This window comes from Trichophyton benhamiae, assembly GCF_000151125.1.
Source record: "Trichophyton benhamiae CBS 112371 chromosome Unknown contix00378_25.r1.exp, whole genome shotgun sequence".
In the NCBI taxonomy this organism is placed as follows: domain Eukaryota; kingdom Fungi; phylum Ascomycota; class Eurotiomycetes; order Onygenales; family Arthrodermataceae; genus Trichophyton; species Trichophyton benhamiae.
In genome coordinates this window covers 417254-440350 of record NW_003315106.1, presented here as the reverse complement: position 1 = coordinate 440350, position 23097 = coordinate 417254, and the positions used below count along the sequence as shown (strand labels likewise).

Sequence of the window (23097 nt, the reverse complement as noted above, 5' to 3'; positions counted from 1 at the left end):
CTTAATCAATAGTCCAACATTGACTTGAACTCGCATAGATGCCGGGTTATACTAAGCTTTTCAGTATTTGCTCTGCCCCTGCATACCATCGCCCCATTTCTTCAAGCCCGTCACTCTCTCCTTGGAGTTTCCGTCGTTGCGCCTCCTTGGCTTGCGCAACAACTTCATTTCTCTTCTTTTCTAATACAGCCAACTCCCTCTCCAATGCTTCTGTTTCTCCCGTTTTACGGACTAACGCTGTTTCTGAGGACGCCAGCGTTCGTTTCAGGCTTGTTAGTTCAGCATCCTTATTTGCCAAAAGTCGAAGAGTAGCTTCAAGCGGGAGATTTTGAGATGGAGATAGAGACGATCGTTCCTGAAGCTGCGCTGATTGAGCATCACGCAACCTGGAAACTGTTTCTTCGAGGTTCGAAATTGAAGCCGGCAGCTCTGAAAGCTGTGTGGTCTGTAGCTGTACGTTTTCATACCCTGTGATATATGGGGATAATTAGCTTAATTGTGCCAGGTTTTAGCGAGGAACATAGGTGAGTGCCTTTACTTTTTGCTAGGTCTCTGCTCATCTTTTCCATCTCCTCAACTGATATCCTAACTTCCTCCTTTCGCCGTTGCAACTCTTCCTTTATTTGTGCGAGTTCTGCTTCCAACTCGACATTGTCACTATGCGCAACGACTAGCGGTGGATCACCAACAATAGCACGTAGAAACTTCTCTTTCGTGACCTGTTCGAGGTACGAAAACCGGAGCTTCGAGAATAGTTCCTAAAACCATTGTTAATTAGCCGTTTAATTCAATTCTTTTTAACTGTAAACATACCTTATAATGTGTCAGGTCAGCTTCTAATGTCGCCGGTGTTGGATTATCATATGCGTCCGTAGACACGTCTGAGGTACGCTTTGATGGCGACCGCTCCGATGTTGCGTTCCCATCTGATGTGCCGATTGGCTCGCTGATTCGAATGATTGCAAGGGTATCCGCAGGTATCTGTTTGTCTAGAGCCTGAATCTGCGCAAGCGCATCAGAGTAAGCAGTATCAACCATTGTGCGTGACCACTCACGTCGACTCCAACGTCTCTGCGGGTCTTACTTATCTTTGTGGTCTCATCGTCTAAGGAAACTGATATCGCGGAGTGAAGATAAACATTTAAGCTTATCGCGATAACAAAAAGTAAACAAGCATATTGTTTGCATTGTTTGACTTTATCTGGCTTAGTCAGCGTTATCTTGATATCGAAAAAGTTCCAGCTTCGAGCTCAACGTCGACGATGAAAGACAAAAGGCAGTTTGACGAAGCAATTATCAATACACCAGATCATGTCAAGGTCCAGAAATGAAGATATAAACGATGTGGACTACAATGATGATAACTATGTTGCCCAGCTTCTTGCTAAAGATGCGCGGGACTGCTCGCGCAGATACTCGGCTCTTGGAATATACGGCCCGTCAAAACGGTAGGTATTATTGGAATTATCTCTATCCTTGAAAGTATATATCTGACTAGTGTGCTACGATAGATCTATTAATGGCGCTCCGAAGCCAAATACACGGTTTTTAAAGCATATCCTCCGCGAAACAGACAGCCACAATGAGAATTTAAAACGGAAGGAGGAGGAGGAGGCGAGGCAGAGAATGAGGACACTACTGGATGGAAGAGGCAAGCCATCTCGATCTTCAAGGTCAGATGGGCGAGACGATCGGGTACACAAACGTCGGAGGGTTGAATCCCCCGAACGACAGGACCAAAATGGAGTAAGACCTCATCACCGTGACCGTCATGGAAAAAGCCGTATTCAAAAAGGAGAAAAAGAATACAGGTATTCCGGTGGCGATGGTGATACAATATCCAGAGCACGAAAGCGGCATCATCTGGAGGATAGGCCAGATAAAGGGGATACAGCACGAGAATCCGGACAGAGTGGACACGACAGGAAGGGTGAAAGGGATCATCATAGGCGGCATCAACGCGCCCAAGAATTGTCAAAATATGAACATGGTCATCCAGCAAAGGATCAGAGAGAAAATTCGGGTCCCCGCCGGAGCAGGAGTGACAGGAGGGCGCACGATCGCCATGGAAGATCTCGCAGTCGGTCTAAATCCCCAACCAGGACTCACCGCCAGAGGAGACGCAGCAGGAACCGAGAGGAGAAAATTGAAAAGCACATGCATATGGAGGATAAAAGTGGCGACTTGCGCGCAGATACCCACACCAGCGTTGACAAGAAGCCACCGCCGTTACCCCCACAAACATGTGCTGAAGATGCTCGAAGTAGGCATATGTCACCAAATGATAGAAGCAGCACATCCGACGATTCAGACCCACTGAGCGATCTTATTGGTCCTGCGCCACCCACGGCTTTCGCGGACAATAGTCAACCTATCCAATCTCGTGGTCGTGGGGTTTACAGGACCACAAATTCGAGTAACATAGACGCCCATTTTTCGTCAAAATATGACCCCGCGTTGGACATACACCTTGAAGATGACAATGCTGCCAAGAATGATCATCCAGGACACATCCGCCCTGTACCAGGCCTTTTCAACCCAAAGGAAGCAGACAAGCATGCAAATGATGACTGGGATATGGCGCTAGAGGCACTGCGGGACCGTGAGATATGGAAACGGAAGGGTGCGGAGCGCCTACGAGAGGCTGGGTTTGACGATAGGGTAGTGGAGAAGTGGGAAGCAAACAAATCCTTTGCTGGTTTAGGCTCGAATGACCATAAGGAAATAGAAAGTGTTAGATGGGCAAAGAAAGGGGAAGGCAGAGAATGGGACCGTGGGAAATTTGTTGATGAAAATGGTCATATATCCGTCAAGGCGCCCTGGTAGGCGCTACGGCGCAAACACGGGATACTTCTACCTCCTCTCAGGGTGGTAGGACAAGAGTCAGTCGTCTCTCCTGGGTATCCAATCCATGAGTTCTCCTTCAAGCTCAGGAAGAGCCACTCGGCTAATGGGGAATACGAATCAGGACGAAGAAGGCCCCGGGAGTTTAGTCCTCCTGCCGCCCTAGATGCCGCTCAGGGTCTGAGTGGTCTTTTCATCCCGTTATTTCATTGGAGTATTGATAAACGCTTATGTTGTGTACCCAGCCGTATTTTGCTATATGCTTACACCCACGATAATCCGACATATCATTGGCAAGCTCGTGCGGAGGGCTCCTGCAAGTATCCGCTGAGCAGACCATCCAATCTCTGCACACAGACTTTTAGAGATACTGAGGAAAAAGAAAGCACGGGGGTTAATGCTTCAAGTTCTTTGATCATCTTCAAATTCCATGGACATACAATAGATTGGCTACGGTACGTCGGCACCAAGGTTGTCAATGTATCATTTAGAAGCAAACAGCTCCCATAGGCCTATCCGGATTCCGGACCAGGCCTACTAGGTTGTGTCCCCCTCCAATCCAGTGAGGTTCAAGGGACATTATCTCTGAGGATTTGATACAACCTGTGGAACCAGCATAGCACTGCATGATATGGGATATATTGCATTCCCAGATCTGTGTTTGAGTACGAGAGCGAATGTTTGCTCGCCATAAACATTCAAAGTGACAGAGACCGGAGGAAAACAAATCAACAGCGCGAAGTGAGAGGCATTCTGTGCTACAGATGTCATCACCAAGTTCCTTGAGGCTACAGTTCTCAGGGGCCTCGGGCAGCCCAAATTTCAAATCTCAATGTAAGAGCTTTATTGCTTTATTGAATACAGCAAGGAGCAGACTATCGAGTATTAGACAGTTTTACGCTTGATGGGATGAGGGCACACCATATGGGAAGGGAATGTATAAATTATCAATTGAGGGTATATGTGCCGGTAAAAGGAAATAAAAAAATAAATAAATAAATAAAGAGCTATATACACACAAACATATAACTAAAACATAACTAATGGAATTGGAAGACAATAAAATCGAGGGTGTAACCCCCCCACCCTTTTAATGTGCACCTTGCTAAATTCATATGAACAAGTCTAGGAGTAGTGAGCAACAGAGCCGAACGTTGATGATATTCCTAACTAGACAAAGACCAAGAGTCACATCATTATCAGATCCTCATTCCTCCTTTCGTGTTAAAAATCGACAATAAGTCCACTCCGCAGTGGGTTGTCGCGTACCAAACGAGTGGCTGCATCACAACTTGCTAATAGTGTAAAACGACTAGCTAGTTAAGCTACCAAAAAGAAAAATATAGTAGTGTGAGGAGTGAGATAAAAATTAAATGCACGACATTCATCATTACCAAGCTCATATTCAGAGACGCCAGTCCTAAATAGGCATCCGAATAACATTGAGTTTGGCGTAATATTTTTCTGATTTTCAATATTTTTGCCTTCTGCTGGGTAGCTTCAAACGTGGTAGGGGTATTGAGTATAGTCAAGGCTGTCTCTAGAAAATTTCCCGCGCAACATCTCAACAGTTGGCAGACCTGTGTCTATATCGGGATGTTTGGTGCAAAGTTTCAATCCACGTTCAACGTAGAATGTTTTGCATTGACGGACTAACACCAACCATTTGGATATCCTACTGGACCTGAACTGTGTTGCCAGAGGATACTCCAACTTGTTCCCCTTAGGCTTCCGGAGCAACAGAGAGAAAACTAATATAAGATATAGTTGGTATGGGTTGTAATTCCAGAAGTTTCACCTTTCCTTGGTGATGTTCAGCGAGAGTATCATCTGAATGAAATATTCCAGCCAGAAAGAGCGAGCCGAAAAAAATGAATTGGGTCAAGTAAGAGATGATATAGTGCTGAGGGAGCCGTCAGGTAGTGGTTTGCTAATGTACTTTTATGGCGAGACCTTGCGCTTCCAATGTCGAGTGCTTTCGGAGTCAAGGTCTATGTTTACGGATTCCATGGCGGTAAGGAGACGTGCAAGGGATCCGATGGGTTGCATACTTGTGAGTAGCGCGAGGGCTGAGAGGGAAATAGAAGGATCCGTAGGTGGTCGAATAGTAACATATGGAGTCCGTTCCTCATCCTCCATAGGCAGGCCCTCATCCGTAGATGGTAAATACTCGATGTCGATGTCCTCCAGTCCAAGGAACTCAACTACCGCCTGATCCGTAAGTTTGCCGGAGAACTCCACCAAAGCCGTTAGAAACTTAATCCAGTAAACCATCGTGTCTGGGTCCAAAGTTCCAATCTGCTGCCGAAACTCAATAGTCGGAGATTTCCGTTTAGGGGCTGGATATGACTTGGGCTGAGGCGGTGATCGCGGCTCAGCTGGGGGAGCTGGCATAGTTGGTTCAGCATGACCGTTCGACGTCTCCCTCCCAATCTTCACTTCGGGGTTTGGTTCAGGTTCGGGTTCGGAAAATACAGGCGGTGGTATATCCAAAGAATCAAGCAATGGATTGAAATTGAACTTATAATACCACGGGCAATTTGGGGCCAAAGTTTCATCTGGTGGTAGTGGACTCATCGCTCGGATCACTGATCGAATGTCTTTGCATGTATTAAAGAGATGACGTGCTAATACTCTTCTTGGGGAGTGTGCTGGTAGGTTTGGAGGCTGAAAGTAAGGGGTGTTAATAGAGGATATGGATTCGGGCTAAATGAAGCAATGTCAGTTGTTTTTTGCCGAACTAGACGGCTGACTGCCAACGAAAGCCAAGGATGTCCATTACTTACATCCTGAGAGCGATCGCGGTTGCCGATGAGAGTAGGGGGAGGGTATAATTTAGCATCGAGCAATTGATCCATGGCCGGTTCATATACTAGTAGAATCAAGGCCAAGTTCCGTACTGTGTGGAACGGAAAGGAGGAATCTGGGTCAACTCCGTTGCCGACGTGCACATGGATGCTGGTGGTATTGTTCAACTCATAGTATAAATTTATCTCTCTCGCGGAGATGGGATTATACCGGCCCATCCTAGAAGAAAATATCCGTTGAATGTCATTTTCCCAGTGGGTCGTGCGTGCCCAATATGGGGGGGATATAATTTCTATGGGCTGACATTCGTCTAAATAACCATTAGTCCAAACGCCCATTCACATCCAGTTGTGCCCTTTAACCGAAAAAGGCCGGGATAACGGAATGTTTGAATACTCACAACCTACAAACCATTCTGGATTCTGGGGTTGTGCTGTAGCATCTGTAGTCAGAGTCCACTGGGCATAGTCTATATATTTGGCGTCACATGGGTATTTTTTTGACTCGACGACGACCTTAAATTTGGAGCCGAAGCCGTCGGGGCCAGATAGTCGTAGGTGTCGTAGTCGTTTACTTAACAGGCTTGCCATGCAACCATGGGCGAGAATACCATTGAAAGCAAGAGACTTGAGAGCAGCATAGAACTCGACCTCCAGACCGAGCGTGAGATGGGATTTTAAAGGGGTTGCAACAGGTGGCGGTGCCATTTTGGAGAAGAGGCAGAAGGATATTAGTAAAACGTAGGTGCGGCAGCAGTCGAAATGGGAGGGAAAGGAACCATCCTCCAGCAAAGGCGAAAAATGTGAGTCTATGAACCGGAGTAACTTGGAAGATTCAACGAGACAAAAGCCGTAAACTTCATCAATATGAATAGGATGTGGATGGGGCTTTTGAGTAGGGTGTAGCGGATTCAAAACAAAAGTTGGCCTTCCACAAAACACATATAATATGCGGTAGCATTGCCGGTAAGAATGGCAATATGTTCACAATCTCAGAAGGGTATCGCAGTATGTTTCGAAACAGGCCAGGCTCTGTGCTGTTGTATGCTACGTCACAACGCACACTCCCTAGCGTCCGTCCCTTATCTGTCAAAATTCGCCCACCTCCATGCACCTGCTGCCCTCCAATGATAATAGAGGCTTGCCAACCTCTAGGTGTCCCCCATTTGCTTTTGGGCTTATTCCTTTTGTTGTATCCTGCGTTTGGCGGCCGCCCCCCCTTTCAGAAACGTGGGACTCCAGCTTCCGAAGGATGACTGGTAGCGAAGCAGTGATACTAATGGGACGCGAGTGCTGAAAAGAAAAGAAAGGAGCGAAAGCAAACGCAGGAGACAATCCGGGTACATGCAGGATAGAAATAGGTACTACTATATGTTAGTATGCTACAAATCAATAGGACAGCAGCCCGATTAACTGCAAATAACAAATATTTGCAAGACGGCGCAACTTTAAGATATTAAGAGAGGGATAATGCGGTCTGCCTGTGAGGGTGAGGTATCCAGATAGCGGTGCGGAATATAGAAAGGACCTGGGCGCTTCTGTCAGCCTCTCGCTGAGATCCGCAGCTCGACACGCAGAGGAACGAGCGGATGTAGGTGTCGGTGTGTAAAAAAAATAAAAATAATAAATAAAAAAACTGGGCAAAATGACAAAGCATGGAGGTAACTACCACAAGGCAGCGGGAAGATAAAATATAAAATGCGATAGACGAGGAAAGTATAAAAGGGGGTAACGGTGAATGGGGTAAAAATAAACACAATCTCTCTCGCGAGAATGAAAAGAGAAGAGCAGGGCAAGCTAATAAAAAAAAGAAAGAATAGAAAGGAAAAAGTAAAGAAACTGGAGAAAAAGCAACTTGAAAATAAACGATTTTAAGGTAAGACCACAAGCTAGTTTGTCAATTCGCAGGCTGCTTGATTGGGAAATTCCGTAAAACAGCCGCGGATAGGATGATACTTCGGAGCCGGATAGCCTCCTTCGATTCCAGTGGGGAATTGCTTGATCGATTGCGTTTGTGGAGAATGCAGACAGACGCAGGAAGAAAAATGCTGTTGAAATGTGACGAAACGGCGGACTATCGCGGTAAGACCAAACGTAGCCGATGGCTTATTCCGAATCAGGGTGAATGCATATGTGATCGGTCATGAAAGGTGGACGAAGAAGAGGGCATTTGGAGACGGGATAGCTGTCGAGATAGTTCGAAGATCGGGCGGCTAGCTAGGGAAGACATCGAATGCTTTTCCAAATACCCCGTATTCCTGAATGTTTATTAGGCTAGAATCTGGTCATGAAGATCATTCGTGATTGAATGGCTTGTTGGGGGGGGGGGGGGGGGGGCGGTAAAGAGGGCGAGACCAGAGCTCGAGCCATGATACGACCGAAAAAGGAGGAAGGTAAAGAGTGCGTGAGAAGAGAAAAGAAAATATCCGAGCGGTCTCCCCTTGCGAGGGAAGAAACCCTGACCTTGCGCCTTGCAGTTCACCCACCTTAATCCTTGTACTATAAAAATATTAGTATCACCTAGAGGTTGTATTGGCAAGATTGGCTGGTTGTTGTTCATTTTCGCAATCCTTAGAAAAGGTAAAAGCGGAGGCACATCATGTGTGATGGCCTGGGGAGGGAATGGTTTGGTCTAGAATTCTCCCATCCCAAGAACGTTATTTTTGGAGAAGAACAAAGCAAAACTAGTTGCTCCATATTTAGTTTGTTCTCAAAAGGATTCACGCCTTCGGGTTAGAAGGCTCCGTCATACTTCCCACTGGACACAGTTGGCTTTTCCCCCTTCGTTTCCCAGATTTCTCCGAGTGCTCTGAGGCACCTGGGCTTAACGAAGACGCCCTCTTCTCACTCAGCCAACAGACTAGCACTGGCAAATCTCCACCATCGGTGCTAGGGTGGCTAGCGATGGATAAAAAAAGGTAACGGCAACTAACTAGTTAGCCTGCGTGTACTCGGTACTCCAGATGCTGTACATAAACAATCAGACGGCAGTTCGCCAAGATTGACCAACAACAATTTTCTTTTTCCTCTTCTCGTTTGTTGTGTTTCCTTTCCTTTCTTTTTTAATCTAGTTGACTGTCACCGTTCTGTTGGACCAGGGGGGGAAGAGGGGCAGAGAGTTTGTGCCTTTCCAGTGGACTGATTTAAAGGCCATCTGCAACTCCCGGTCGATCCGGATAAGACGCACCTTTGACATCGTCGTCAAGTTCACTATCATTTTTTTTTTTAGTTCACACCACAGCACTCTGAACTCTTGGTTCGCTTTTTCAATGACAAGATGTGTATGCAAGTCTTATGTGGGCAGCCAGCGCCATTTTAGTTCAAACTACAGGCATCCTGTGTCAACTTGACGTTTCTTTCGTGTTCGTTTTATATTCCCTGTTTTTGCTGTAAGCCGCCAACTGAGACACCTTGCACCGTAGGATATCATGCAGACAACGGCGAGGTGAGATTGATGTCGGCGAAGCTCGTGAAGCCAGGACGTTGATGGTCGACGTTGAAGTTGACGTCGAAGTTGACGTTGGCGGCTGGAGGTGACCGATTACCCTTTTGGGCTCGGGCCGAGAAACCTTCTAGCGAGGCGGATTAAATAATCAAAACCAAACTCACTACAAACAACAACAACAACAACAACAACAACAGAACAAAAAGGACAGCAGACGGCAGAGGATCCAAGATACTACGATAATCAGCCAGGACCAGAAGTTAAGGGTGTGGGCGATGAGTTACCGAGTCCTATAACCCCCCGACCAGCTATTATAATGGTACATGCTTGAGGTTGGGATGCGAGTTGACCCCTGGTGCATACATATATGCATACATACGAGCCCTTTTCCCCGCCCATCATTAGTCTACCGCCAGGGTCCGTTATCGACATGATATTGTACGTATATTGTAATTAACATATGGCTTCCTCCGATCACTAACTAGTTACTAATGTTTGATGTGCCGGGCTCGCATCAGCGAAGGCTGTTCCCCTGTTGACACCTCCACATAGCCACCTGGCTGGTCCTTGGTGGAACATCCGTCCATAACCCCAGCGAAAATTTGGAATACTATTAAATCTCTGGGATACTCGCAGAATGCATAACTATCTACTTCTACCTCAGATGTGTCATGTACCCCCATGCCGGTTGACCTATCTATACCCAAGCAAGCAACCGGACGGAACAATCGTGTATCGCCCAAAACCAAGCCCACTTACAAGCCTGTGCTGCAAAGAATCAGTTCTTTGCAGATAGCCACCTGGCACAGTCTGGTCTAGTCTATTGAAATCAGGAGGATAGTGCATTGCAGAGATCTATAGCCGGTCATCTGGTTGGTTGGTCTTATTGGCGTATTCCCGTCATTCCGGATCGTTGGTATTGGCTGGACTGGTCATGATTGCCGCAGCCCAGCTCTGAACCTTATGGGGCTTTGCCTTGGTTGTACGTGCCTGTCAGCCCCAGGCGGACGGACGCGTGATGGTGGAGGCCTAGGGAAGTTTTGCAAGCCATCAGGAAAACAAAATAAAAAACGCTCAAAAGCAAACTAACTAGCTAACCCTAACCATGGAACTAAGATACACGCCTTGCTTTCTTTTTTCCATGTTCCTGGCTTAACTCTGCTCTTTGTCGCTTGTTTGGTCGGCAACCTTCTAATCGGTACCCTAGCCTACCAGAGAAATTGATAGGGCACGGCATCTGTGGGCCAGGATATCGGCTTTAGCCTACCCAATATCGTGGCGAGCGGGAGTTAGCCGTGCCGGTGCCGTTTGGAGACCTGTTCTAGCCCATAGCGGACAGACCTGCTTTTTGTGGAAAACGAGGAGACCGATTGAGAGAAGACTAGTATGAAGGATGGTTGAGTGAACTTGAATCCGAGGTACAGCCGAGTCTACATACCCGAAGTGAAAGAAGATAGGCGGAGTAGCTTTGCGTTTCTTCAGCTTGCAATATCCTGGCAGCAGGATACATTCAAAGAGTTAACTCTACTTCTACCTACTCCTACATGTTCTCGTGTGTGTTGGGGGGGAGAAAGATGCCACCCTCCTTTAGCAACTGTCTTTCTCCACTTTCACACCCTTACCCACACGGCAGGGTGGCCTTTCCACTAAACTATGCGTGACACCCACTAGGATGCCATGGATACCCATATCACTGATGGGTACATGTACGTACTATCTTACCTGCAACAGCGCACATATCCATGTACATGTACTGCGCCTACACTTTGAAGAAAATAACAATCAAGACCGCGAGCAACGCCCGGCAGCTGTCACCACTTACATACAAACATATGTACATTTGGCCAATCCATCTCCGTCTCCTCCGTTTCACCCCCTCTTCCCTGCGTGCCGTCTCCGGGAAGACGTAGAGGACATGATACACAGGATAGAGGTGATATTTTATGGCACCCTTCATGTCCCAAGTACTCCGTACTCCATCTTGTTACTGGACCCCCCTGGCCCACGCCCATCCATTATCCTAAAGAAGACAATTACATCCGTGGTCAAGAATGTGCACCGGCCGCTCGCGCTGATCACCCAGGACTAGAGAAGATTCGCCAGTATGTAAATTACTATTATTTAGCGATGCACAGCATACATACAGCATACATACGCACATATGTAACTATATTTCCCCATAGCATGCATATGTCAAGTACAAGGTCGCTTTGTCTATTCCGCGTGGGTGTGCGCATTCCTTCGAGCAGCAGCCATTCAGAGGCCATCCAGAGCAACTCTTCTCGCCAGCTTGATTGACTGGTCCAGCTAGCATTGCCATTCAGGCGAGCAGGCAACGCCCTCTTCGTATCCCACCCACCGCCCAAAACAGCCGACTGCTTCTCATAATATCCAGCACGCCGGCACGGTGCATGGTGCATTGTGCCGTACCACCGCCGCTTTGGTCGCTTCTGACGTGAAGCTGTCATGCAAAAGGAGAAAAGCTGAAGGATGGGGATGTCGTGTTCGTCTCCGTCTTCTCCTCCCCTTCGCCCTTTGTGTCTGTCTCCCTCTCTTCCCCTTCTCGCATCCTTGTTGTCCTTTCATCTTTCTCTTCTTTCTCTTCTTCTTCAATCTTTTTCCCCAAGGGAGCTGCTGAATAATCATGATAAATAAGCATGATGAGTAATTATTTAGTCATCATTTTCTCGGGAGGAACGACTATTATTCCTGATCATGTGACATTTGATATTTGTCATCTTTTTCCTTACATAAGCAATACCTTGATGGCCCAAAGAGGAAATTTTATCTACAGGAAAAAGTCGAAAAAACGCCCGAATTTCATCGTTGAAATCGAATTTACTGACGATCCTCTTCTCTTCCAGAGCGTTTTTCATGCGAAAAAAAGGTCGATAGGTGGTGTTGCTGATGCTGCCGCTGCTGCTGGGTGGTGGCGATGCGCCGGCGGCCCAGGCACAACGATTTTACAGTTGGAACCGCCCCCCGAGGCCGTCAGCCGGACCCGCGATCTCAAGGGATCCATTTAGACGCAAGCCCCGAGACAAAGCAAGGATGCCACAACCACGATGGCCGGTGCTGGCGTACGAACGGATCGCTGGCCCCAAAGTCGATCTATCACGCTGCCATAGAGGGCCGCGCCCGGCACAACGTGATGCGATGGTTAACGTGAGCGAGTCCGGCCTTGTCCTTGCCTGTCCGCCGTGGCTGATCTGCTGAGGGCATCACGACCCAGTCCTGCGGCCACCGCGGGCAAGACGCCCTGCAAGAAACATACTTATAGCCTGCGACTCCGTACTCAGCACTTTTGACGACAAGACGGCTGCCTCTGGGCTCGCTGAAAAGCAAAGAGAACCGGATCGATACAAGGACCAGCGGCGGTAACTAGTTAACTATCGATAAAGGATGGGTAAATGTGGCCCGTCGCATTGCGCTTGGCCCGCACTGGCAGCGTTGATACTCGGCCTGGGAATAGGAAACATCTCGGCTGCGTCGGTTTACATCGCTGCAGAGCAGTGTCTTGCTCCAGCACCCTCTGCTACTGTGCCGGACTATGTCATGAAATATGGTAGGATTTTTTTTTTCTTTAGATCCTTCTTTTCGTCCGATGTTTTGCCCCATTTGGTGCTGTCTGGCTGACGAAAGGATAGCTCCGTTGATATGGATACACTCGCAAGATCCGTACCAGCCGTCAGATATCGGAGCACAGCTGAAGAACTCGATTCCCATGATAGATCATGTTGCCATTCCCAATGTTCCGGCAGACATCACACTCAATAACCTTGACCAGCTCAACAAGCTGGGCGGGAACAAGGTGTGTCTCACGTCGAAAGAGGGCATCCAGGCTCTGCCAGCTTGGTTCAGAGGCGTCAAACCGAACAAGGACGGCAAAACCGAGGGAGCGGTTTCGTCTGCAATCGTTGTTCGGGAACACGGAGACGAAGGCAAGACCGTTGATGCATTTTATTTCTACTTTTATGCGTAAGCAACGGTCATACTACTACTATTAACTGCACGCCAGTGGACCTGCGAAGCCAAAAGCCGGTGCTGACAGGAATGGGTAAAAACAGGTACAACCAGGGCAACACGGTGCTGGGCATCGAGTTCGGCGATCATGTTGGTGACTGGTACGTATAACTATGTACGAACATGCGCTGTAGACTGTTAATAATAATAATAACGTCGGGTAGGGAACACAATATGATCCGCTTCCGCGACGGCAAGCCGGAGGCCATCTGGTACAGCCAGCACGCCGCTGGCCAGGCATTCCAGTACAGCGCAACGGACAAGCGCGGAGTGAGGCCAATTGGCTTCAGCGGCAACGGTACCCACGCCGTCTACGCCACTGCCGGGTAACTCTTACCTATATGCTCCCACCATCACAAGCCTTCTTGTCCAGCAGAAAACCATGTGTGCTAACCTTGGTAGAACCCATGACCACACAATTCCTGGGTTAGATCTACCCGCCGGGTTCCTCGAGGACGAGACGGACGAAGGCACGCTATGGGATCCCACCCTGAGCGCGTATGTCTACTCCTACTCCTCGACAACCGGCCTGTTCACTCCCTATGATCCCAACACGCCTACCAACTGGCTATACTTCCAGGGCCACTGGGGCGACGAGCAGCTGCCGGACGATGCTCCTGGCCAGATCGAGCTGTTTGGCCAGCGCAAGTACTCAACGGGACCCGATGGCCCAATGTTCAAGGAGCTCGTGAGGGAGAAGGTGTGTCCGAGCGGCGTGAAGCTGTGCCTCGTCCTGCCGTGGGTGACTGCTGTAAAGGAAGAGAAGAGGAAGCAGATGCTGGCCGATCTTGTCAAAGAGGAGCTCGAGCGCGAGAGCAAGAAGCACTCCAAGCCTCTCGAATGATTCTTTTTCTCGTTTTGCTTCCGTGTCTTCCATGTTGTTCATGTTCATGCTGTGACGATGATGTTAATGTTTCCTATACCCCCTCTAAATATGTCTTCTGTTTAACCTGCAGCTTGCAGCTTGCAACCTTCAGCCTTCAACACTCCTTCCAAGCATTATTCTCTTCACAAGACCATGCTTCTCCGGAACTGCGTGGCCGGAGATGCCCCTGAGCTGTCACTGTTAGTGCGTTTCAGGTCGAGCCGGGATCGAAGCTAAAGAGGAGATGGGCAACTCTCACGAGCACACAGCGGCCACACAGCGGCCTGGACGAATCAGTGCTCGCGGACAGAGCTGCGGAGCCTCTCTCCAGCTGTCTTCTGGCGTTTCCTGCCGCCTGGTTGGCCTGCCGATGGGTTGTCTCGAACTCCATGAGCCGTGGCTGCGAGCGCGTGTTGATATCCTGCCATTTTTACCCCTGAACGAGCCCCCGTTTTTCTTCTACTCCAAACATCCACACCACCGCGATAGAGCAAGCAATAACAGCGTAATGAATAATAATATAGAGACGATAATCAAGGCAAGCATATGAGAATAGACGACGGCGGCAACGAAGACGAAAAATAACATGTAACCGCCCAGTGGATGTCGCCTCCTTCGTAATTATTAGTATTACCGTCAACATCGCAACTGCGCAAAAAGGGCACTAAGACGGCCTCTAGCGGGTTCGCCTTGGAGCCCCCTTCATCTCGCCCCTGGACTTTTCTTCTTCTCCCTCTTCTTCTTCCTCTTCTTCTTCTTCTTCTTCGCTGTCTTCGTCCTCGCCGTCCTCTCGTTTTCCTTTCTTCTCTTCTCTTCTTCTCTCCTTCTCTGCCGGCCGGATCTTTTGTCACTCGCTGCGTCGTCAATTGACCTTGACGGGGGCTGGAAGAACTAACTACGCATATACAAAACAGCCACAGCGTCAGCGCCTTCGCCAGGACGGCGAGCCTGGGCCTCCTGCTTCCTTCGAGCCGACTGCAAGTGTGCATTGCATCGCGCGACCCATCGCAGCGGCCTGTCAGTGTCTGGCTGTCCGACGCTGGCTTGCGTGTGGCCGTCGGCGTCTACATAAGACAGGACACTCGTCCAGAGAAACGGCGGACTCAACGAGAATCAACAGCTGGGACTCCGGACTCTCTCTGGATACAGCAGTGGTACGCCTGGCCGAGCTGAATTGAACAGCCTGCTGCCTCTCCCGGTGACGCTGTGCTGGCGACGTCGATACTGACTGGCCGTTTGGATGTAGTAGATACCACGGGCATCACACAGTGCAACCGCCGACCAGGACGCCGGAGCCCGGACAACGCAGGAGATCTGATATACTACTGAAGGGCGAGATCAAGGAACAAAGGCCAGCTGTATAAATAAGAGAGACACCATGCAGGCCTCGCTTCCCTCGCGGCCGCGCACGCCCAGCGACTCCAACGGCATCACCACCACCAGCACCAACACCACCACCACCGCCGCCAACGCCAACAAGCCCGCCGCGGGACCCCGACGGCCCTCGCTGGGCTTCCTGCGCCGCTCCAAGTCGACCGAGCACGTCACGGAGCGCAAGTCGTCCAACAAGATCAGCAAGAAAATGCTGCGCGAGCAGGCCAGGGAGGAAGAAGCGCGCCGCCAGCGAGAAGCCGCCGCTGTGTCGAAGCATGCGCCGCGCCTGCCGGCCCTCTCGCCGACGCCGCAGCTGAACTCCTTCGGCGGCGAGCGGGCGGCCTCCTCGTACGGGCAGCATCTCCAGCATCTCCAGCATCTCCAGCACCTCCAGCAGCCGCAGGCCATGTCGACGAGCCAGCTGAGATCCGTGATGGACGCCCCGCCGGTTCCCCCGCTGCCGCCAGGCGCCAGAGCCGCCTTGTCCAGGGACCCATACGCTGCCTCGGACAGCATGACGCACCGTGGACGCTACAGCTATGCCAGCAGCGCCGTGAGCACGATCAACAGCCCCAGGCGGGTCAGGAGACGAAAGGACCCTACTCCGTACAAGTGAGTATAAGACGTTCATTTGTTTTTGTTTCTTTGCTTTTTTGTTTCTGGTCAAGGCTAATATAATATATCTCTTCAAGTATCCTTGTGGTTGGGGGGAAGAACTGCGGCAAGACCTCGTTCCTCGAGTTCCTGCGCACCTCGCTGGCCCTGCCACCGAGCAAGCGGCCGACGAAGCCGGTGGAGGAAGAGGAGCCTCGTCCGCAGTCGCCCGGAACCCCATTCACCTCCCACTATCTCGAGTCCGAGATCGACAATGAACGCATAGGGCTGACGCTGTGGGACTCGGAGGGCCTGCAGAAGAACATCGTCGACCTGCAGCTGCGTGAGATCACCGGCTTCCTGGAGAGCAAGTTCGAAGACACCTTTGCCGAGGAGATGAAGGTCGTTCGTGCACCCGGTGTCCGTGACACCCACATCCACTGCGCCTTTCTCATCCTCGACCCGGTCAGGCTGGATGCAAACATCGAGGCGGCGAAGAAGGCCATCACTCGAGGCCAGGCAAAGGAGGCCAGCCAGTACATCGGCGGACTCGACGTCGAGCTGGACATACAGGTTATCCGCACGATGCAGAGCATGACCACCGTCATCCCCATCATCAGCAAGGCCGACACCATTACGTCTGCCCACATGGCATTCCTGAAGAAGACGGTCAGAAACAGCTTGAAGCAGGCCGGTATCAACCCCTTGGAGGTGCTGGCGCTGGACGAGCAAGAAGACTCCGCCTCCGAGGAGTTTGACGAGCACGACGAAGACGAATTGCTCAAACAGATGGAAGATCCGGCTGCTGATAACGGCGGCAAGGAAGACGCTGGTGACAATGCAGAGGAAGCACAGAAACAGAAGCCTGCCCGCGCAGCGGCTAAGGAGCCAGAAGAAGAATCGGCCGCCGACCAGATCTTCCCTCTCTCCATCCTCTCCCCGGACCCTCACTCGCTGAACAACAAGAACGAAAAGGTCGGCCGTCGTTTCCCCTGGGGTTTCGCTGACCCGTACAACCCAGAGCACTGCGACTTTGTCAAACTGAAGGATAACGTCTTCAGCGAGTGGCGAGGAGACCTGCGTGAAGCCAGCCGTGAAGTCTGGTATGAGAGATGGAGGACCACCCGTCTCAACCGAACAGCCAGAAAACATCCCCAGCAGCGCCAGCTGCACCCCTATCCCAACAGCGGACGAATGACGAGGTGATCTCCTTGTTCAACGCATTAACTGTGTCACACCAAGTACTACCCTTGATTCCCTTTTGTTCTTTTTCTGATTCTTGATTCCCTTTTGTTCTTTTTCCGATTCTTGATTCCCTTTTGTTCTTTTTCTGATTCTTGATTCCCACTCCCCCCCTTTTTTTTTCCCCGACCTTTTCTCTTAGACATGCAGAGCATTGCATCGCCGGTGTCAACGAGTCTACCATTCACTGTATATACTACTCTTAATATCACTACCGGAGTCTCGCTTCTTAACTAAAAAAGTAGGCCCGTCTCTTTCTTTCCCTAGAGATATCTAGACGCTTACATACTTAATCTAGGAACTCTTTAGAGTATTTACTAATAGTATAGTAATAAAGCTAGGGGTTGGGATTAGTATGTCTCTAGAGACATATAGAGCCCTCGACGGAGGAAAAAATTCGAGTATCCCTGCATCTGCATAAGTGCTCCGGAATTTGGATAGCTAGTTAACTACGGTCTATCGTGGGCGGATAGAATCTACTAGTGGTGGTTTAACGGTTTTATATAAACCAGTCACGTAGTTAATTAATACATTTTGACGCCACTAACTTACATGTTGCGTCACCCCAAATGCCATCATCAAGTCGTCAATATCATCAACAAAGCATATCTACTTTTCAGCTCCAGAATCGGCTAATATCTTCTGGCCCCTAAAACATCTTACCGTACTCTTTATAGAGCTTCTGTTATAATTTTCTCCTTACTACTCTATCCTAATTGCTTGGACTCTTCTGTCAGTCGATTTTTTCAATAAGATTGCTATGTGACCTATGTCTCAATCGGCCGGCAAAACAACTGAGATACCCAGGATGTCCAGGTTAGTAGGACCAGGCCCAAAGGCCACCGATGCAAGGATTCCAGCGGAGTATTCCAGCGTATCATCAGGGGATTCTCATACCTCAGCCAGTTCTACCGATGCGTCCGCACTTTCTAGCAATGCCGGAGCCTCTTTCAACACTTCCAGCCCCCCCTCCAAGAACGCACCATCCGCCTCTAAAACCGAGTCAGAAATTCAGAACGAGCGGTTTCTCTGGGCCCAAGAGACCCTTAAGGAAATAAATAACTGTTCTTACGAAGAACTTGTTGCAAGAGTTAGGGAAAGTGGTGTTAAAAAGGGTATAGTTACCTTATACATCTTAAATTTTATTTCTACTAAATGGTAATAGTTACAGGCAAAAGCCTTCCATATGACACGGACGATGATATCAAGTACGAAGCTGCAGGAAAGGGTATATAATTATTCCTTCAGCCAATAGCGTCTCGTATTTTCTACTCTCTTTATCAGCCTATTTGTTCAGGCCTCTCCTTGTTGGAGTGAATCCATCTACAACAAGGCCGCAGCTCGGCCCCAGTTCTATGAGTATTCCGTTCAATTTTCTAGTAGTGGTAACGATAAAACCACTCAAAGGTAAGTTACATGGAATTGTTTCGAGTATTTTTGCAACGATGAAAGCCGGGCTGGACAATATGCCCTCGTTGAGGCTTTTCTGTCAAGGATATGGACGACTAGCCTTCGTTATCTGGGGTATGGTGTTTGTTAACAGGGATGGGCATAAGTTCATAATCCCCATTACCCATATTTGGTAACAATTCCTATGGGGATCGCCCATCAACCCTTTAAATTACATTCGAAAATTCATTCTGTACCCCCGATACAGAATGGTCCCAATCCAAATCTCCTGTTCCCCGATAGTCAGATTCTCTACATATTTTAAACTTGCTGATAATGATCAAGAGCAAGCTAGCCCCTTTGTACCTTGCCGTTATATCTCTTTTATATTACCATTTACTTTAACCTCACTTGTATCCGATATAGGACCTCACCTCTCATTTAAACCAAACAGAATTCAGATGCTTTGACAACGCTGCTAGTCACAAGTGACCCCTTGTCAAGTGAGATTTTGACTGAAGATACGGTTTCTGAGAGCTTTTTTAAACAGCTCTTTCAGGAGGCTCTGTTTTCGATCAAACCAGTTCGACTTTCTATTCAAGTAGAATTTTTTTTCAACGAACTTACTCTCCGCAAAGTTCTTCAATACAACAACTACATCTACTTCGCAACCCAGACTGAGCGATCAGGAGTATTTAACCAGTGGTTGTCTCTATATTAAACGTCGACTGATTTCAAGCTTCTGACGCCAAGGACATTATGGAGACCCAGGTTTCTGACGCCAAGGAGATTATGGAGACCCAGGTTTCTGACAACAGGGAGATTATGGAGACCCAGGCTATTATTGGGTCCCCTGTGCCCGTATCACCCGCTGTTGTTGTGTCAGGGGGTTCTTTTAGAACCCCCGAAGAGCTAAATTTGGCTCTTAGAAGATGGTCAAACGAGTTGCCCCCCAAAAAAAATATATCGAACTTCTGAACGAGGCCGTAGCGCAGGTAACTGCGGCCGTCGAACAACACGAAAACGCAAGGGATAAGGTCCTTCTCGATATATATGCAGTGGGCCAAGAGACTCTCGGCTCATATTTTCCTAAATTCAAAAAAACCCCCGAGTATCGCCACATTTGGCATAAAGTCACGGCGGCAATCAAAAATGCGAACAAGAATCAAAATGCCGTACAAAAAGCACGGCAATCGGTGGTAAAAGCCTGGGGACAGAATGGCAGCCACTTCTTACAATTCAACTCAGCTCAGGGCTGGACGAAAGCAGCTGGAAGGTTAGCGCGCCAATGTCCGGACTATACCCGTGCGGCCGAGTTTATTGTGCATGCGGTGGTTGAACGGCTTGACAATATGCGTTCAGGGAAATCACTATACCTGGAACCAGGTCTGGTTGATTTACAAAGGGCCATAGGAATATCAAAGGAGGCTCCAGCGCTACAGCCGGTTACAGCTGACAAGCTTGATTCGCTTGGAGTCTACTTAGACTCTTATGGTTTACTTCGGGCACGAACTACAGACAGCTCAACTAATCTAATTACAGATCATGCGTCATTTGAGTGGAATTCCCGTCCAGATATTCCCCAGCTCCCTCGCGCTATCATCGAAGAGCCGAGCGACAGCGGTTTGTCATCCTCCGAAGCTGGAGATGACGATGAAGCACCTAATCCACAAGACGCAGCCGGAGCCGAAGCCGAAGCCGCTGAAGCCGAAACTTCTAAAAAGACGCAACGGGCTGGGGAGAAAGCAGGAAAAGCGGGAAGAATTTGGAAAAGTGGTGTTCCCAAGAATCGCCTAGACCTACCAAAGGGACAGCGCTCAGAAGCTGATAATGAATCCGGTATCCAGAATGCAGAGAGTAGCATGAGGCAGCACGCTACGGAAGAAATAGAATTAGACAAAGAGGATCAGGGGCCAGATACGAATCTTACTTTCAACGAAATTGAGCACGGCATTCAGAATGAAGAGAAAAGCATGGGCTCCGAAGCCGAAGGGATAGAATCGAACAATAAGGGCCAGGAGACTGATACAGATTCGGACATTAGTCTCATTGAAACTGAACCTGATGTTCAGGATCGGATCAACGTTGTGGCTATTGATCTCTCTAAGAACGAAATTGCTAGCATCCTAGACGATATTTTTCGTCGCATGGGCTGTTCTAGCCCGGGAAAGGTCAAAGAAATCCTTGCGACTGGCTATATGAACATCGACCATGTATTCAATTGGTGGGATGACTCGATATACAAAGGCAAATCATTATATCAGCTTGCGGATCTTGAAGCCAAAATGTTCACCTTCCACCACGACGGCAATGAGGCTAGTTTACAAAGCCACCAGTATGGGCTTCTCCACCAATTGCTAGAGGTGGATCCTGTACTATGGATCCTTAATGTTTGCCTCCAGAAAGGCAAGAAAGAACTTGCTGCCCTCCCGCAGCCAGTTTCCAAGAGGCCCAACAATCTTCCTAACGGCCTCCTTAATCGATCTCGTATCACACAAAATGGCCAAAATGAGGTATATATTACGTCAAGAAAAAACGATTATGGACTTCTGTTCCAGCCGACTCTTCTTCCGCTTATTTGGAAAAATGATCTGAATTGTGTTGGTAATTTAACCACGGAAGAACAAGTCAAGCAATTGAGGGATAAGTACCAAGCAGTAAAATGGGACATCGTTAGAAATAAACCACTAACAACGGCGCGTCTTCCTTATAACATTGCAACATCATTACGAGGGCTAAGCCCTCTTTCAGATGCAATCCTCCTGCAGCGGCCCTACACGGACCCACAGGTCCAAATCGAAATGGATATTCTCTTAGGAGCAGATCGAGAGTCAGCTTGGGAGTTCATACAAAAATGGCGCACTGCTGCTGTCCAGAGCTTAATACTTCATTTTAGTCTTTGGGTTTCACTCGAGAAGAGGGCATATCGTGATAAATCATACTTGGAGGCCTATAGTATCTCTGGGAAGAGGCCAAAAACTCCAAATCGGAAGAGGGATTCAAAAGACCTTCTCCCCTTTACAAACCCTCATCCAAAGCGTCCTTATCCTTCTACCAAATCATCAATCTAGATTCGGGAGGAGGATGCATCTAGATTTTACTACAAGGAGGAAACTTCGAGTCGTGATGTTTTTGTTTCCCTAAGTCTTTTGTCCTTTCATTCCGTTGGCTTCCAATGTTCTTCATCTTTTAATGATACAGCCTGAAAATAATCTTAGCTAAATTAGAACGATTATGCATGGCTTTAGCTGCTAATGAAACGATTACCCACCCCTCGTTGGCCAGGTCATTGTCCTATTAGTCTCTCGCCTTGCTAAGCATTTCTGATTCAGTCCCTGGACCCCTTTCATTGCGAGCTCACTCTTGTGCTAATCCAACCGTGTTCACGGATACACAATTTACCCCGTCAATGGTTCACAATGACATTGAAGCAGAGCCTTATCGCTTTCTGGTTTACAAATTCTTCCCTATATCAAATTTTAGAGTATATTTAATTCCCTTTCTTTCTAAGGATTGATGTTAGCAGTCAACCATTTGAACCGGAGCACCTTTTAAGGTGGTTATATTTCCGCTCCACTGGTGGTGCACTCTGTTTACTACATGTTTCCGTGGGTTCGATAGGGGATGCTTTAAGGGGTTGGGTTGAACACACCCGTATATATATGGTCCTAATATTTATCCTAAGTCCTATGTGGACCATAGGATATGGCGTTAAAGTAGTCAATATAGGATGATAGACTTTTCAAACCAAAATGTTGGAGGTACCAGTATCATGCAGGGAGAGTAAGGCTGGGCTCCTCTCTACCGCTGGTTGACTTGAGAGCGCTTTTCAAATTGGCTATAAACGTTGTGAAATTTTCGAAGTCTTCTGGCCGGCCGCCCCTATCCTTATTAACAAGATACTCCTAGTAAATATTTACTCCATCAAAGTCATATGTCGCCATAAATGATATAAGCGATTTAGAAAAGTTATGTTGGATAGCTTCAGCCCCAGCTAGATCTGAAAAAGTAGTGGCTGTTGGCACAGGATCGTTGAACGCCCAGCCCCGGAGTGCTATGTTAACTTTGAGGAAGAGGTCACGTCTCTTAAGTGCAGGGACTCATTTCATAAGGTCAACATCGCTTAAAGTTGCCGGAACGACATGAAATGTGATCGGGTCAATCAGTGCGAAGGCATAATTGATACGGGTAAATACTAGGGGTATAAATTCGGGACATATCGAATTACACGGTCTTTTAGTCCCAAAGCCTTCATAATAACCAACAACCCTGTGTAGGGTACTCTGGCATGGGCAATTTGGGCGATCGACTTTGGCGTCTCCTGTAAAATTCTCATTAAATAAAATTCTTAGAATTTAAGAGGTAGACACAAAATTATTCTGCCGTACCACAAAATGCTTTTGTTGTTCCGCAAAAGCCATACCTGTGGGATGTTAGACACCGTCAAAAATGGGGGCGAAAAACATACTTGCTGCAGCAAACGTTCAGGGGACATTTGGATTTCTGTGTATATT

The 23097-nt window shown here is 48.3% G+C and overlaps 8 protein-coding genes across 8 annotated transcripts; 4 read left to right on the top strand and 4 right to left on the bottom strand.

Annotated features, from left to right (window-relative positions):
- Positions 1–46: 46 nt before the first annotated feature.
- Positions 47–1038, bottom strand: ARB_07346 (uncharacterized protein; the record flags this gene model as incomplete). Its single annotated transcript, XM_003014739.1, has 3 exons — positions 47–445; positions 468–758; positions 814–1038. 3 exons carry the CDS (start codon positions 1036–1038, stop codon positions 47–49), a joined length of 915 nt encoding a protein of 304 aa, XP_003014785.1.
- Positions 1039–1311: 273 nt separating this feature from the next.
- ARB_07345 (uncharacterized protein) lies at positions 1312–2826 on the top strand (the record flags this gene model as incomplete). Its single annotated transcript, XM_003014738.1, has 2 exons — positions 1312–1448; positions 1512–2826. The coding sequence occupies 2 exons, from the start codon at positions 1312–1314 to the stop codon at positions 2824–2826; spliced, it is 1452 nt and encodes a 483-aa protein (XP_003014784.1).
- A 1959-nt stretch (positions 2827–4785) lies between these two features.
- ARB_07344 (uncharacterized protein) lies at positions 4786–6359 on the bottom strand (the record flags this gene model as incomplete). The annotated part of the gene is made up of 3 exons (XM_003014737.1): positions 4786–5550; positions 5631–5871; positions 6064–6359. The coding sequence occupies 3 exons, from the start codon at positions 6357–6359 to the stop codon at positions 4786–4788; spliced, it is 1302 nt and encodes a 433-aa protein (XP_003014783.1).
- Positions 6360–11560: 5201 nt separating this feature from the next.
- ARB_07343 (uncharacterized protein) lies at positions 11561–11755 on the bottom strand (the record flags this gene model as incomplete). Its single annotated transcript, XM_003014736.1, has 1 exon — positions 11561–11755. The coding sequence occupies one exon, from the start codon at positions 11753–11755 to the stop codon at positions 11561–11563; it is 195 nt and encodes a 64-aa protein (XP_003014782.1).
- Positions 11756–12700: 945 nt separating this feature from the next.
- ARB_07342 (uncharacterized protein) lies at positions 12701–13963 on the top strand (the record flags this gene model as incomplete). The annotated part of the gene is made up of 4 exons (XM_003014735.1): positions 12701–13074; positions 13164–13220; positions 13284–13445; positions 13480–13963. 4 exons carry the CDS (start codon positions 12701–12703, stop codon positions 13961–13963), a joined length of 1077 nt encoding a protein of 358 aa, XP_003014781.1.
- A 697-nt stretch (positions 13964–14660) lies between these two features.
- On the bottom strand, positions 14661–14887 carry ARB_07341 (uncharacterized protein; the record flags this gene model as incomplete). The annotated part of the gene is made up of 2 exons (XM_003014734.1): positions 14661–14812; positions 14881–14887. 2 exons carry the CDS (start codon positions 14885–14887, stop codon positions 14661–14663), a joined length of 159 nt encoding a protein of 52 aa, XP_003014780.1.
- A 475-nt stretch (positions 14888–15362) lies between these two features.
- ARB_07340 (uncharacterized protein) lies at positions 15363–17158 on the top strand (the record flags this gene model as incomplete). Its single annotated transcript, XM_003014733.1, has 2 exons — positions 15363–15970; positions 16051–17158. The coding sequence occupies 2 exons, from the start codon at positions 15363–15365 to the stop codon at positions 17156–17158; spliced, it is 1716 nt and encodes a 571-aa protein (XP_003014779.1).
- Positions 17159–19515: 2357 nt separating this feature from the next.
- Positions 19516–21654, top strand: ARB_07339 (uncharacterized protein; the record flags this gene model as incomplete). Its single annotated transcript, XM_003014732.1, has 1 exon — positions 19516–21654. One exon carries the CDS (start codon positions 19516–19518, stop codon positions 21652–21654), a length of 2139 nt encoding a protein of 712 aa, XP_003014778.1.
- Positions 21655–23097: the final 1443 nt, after the last annotated feature.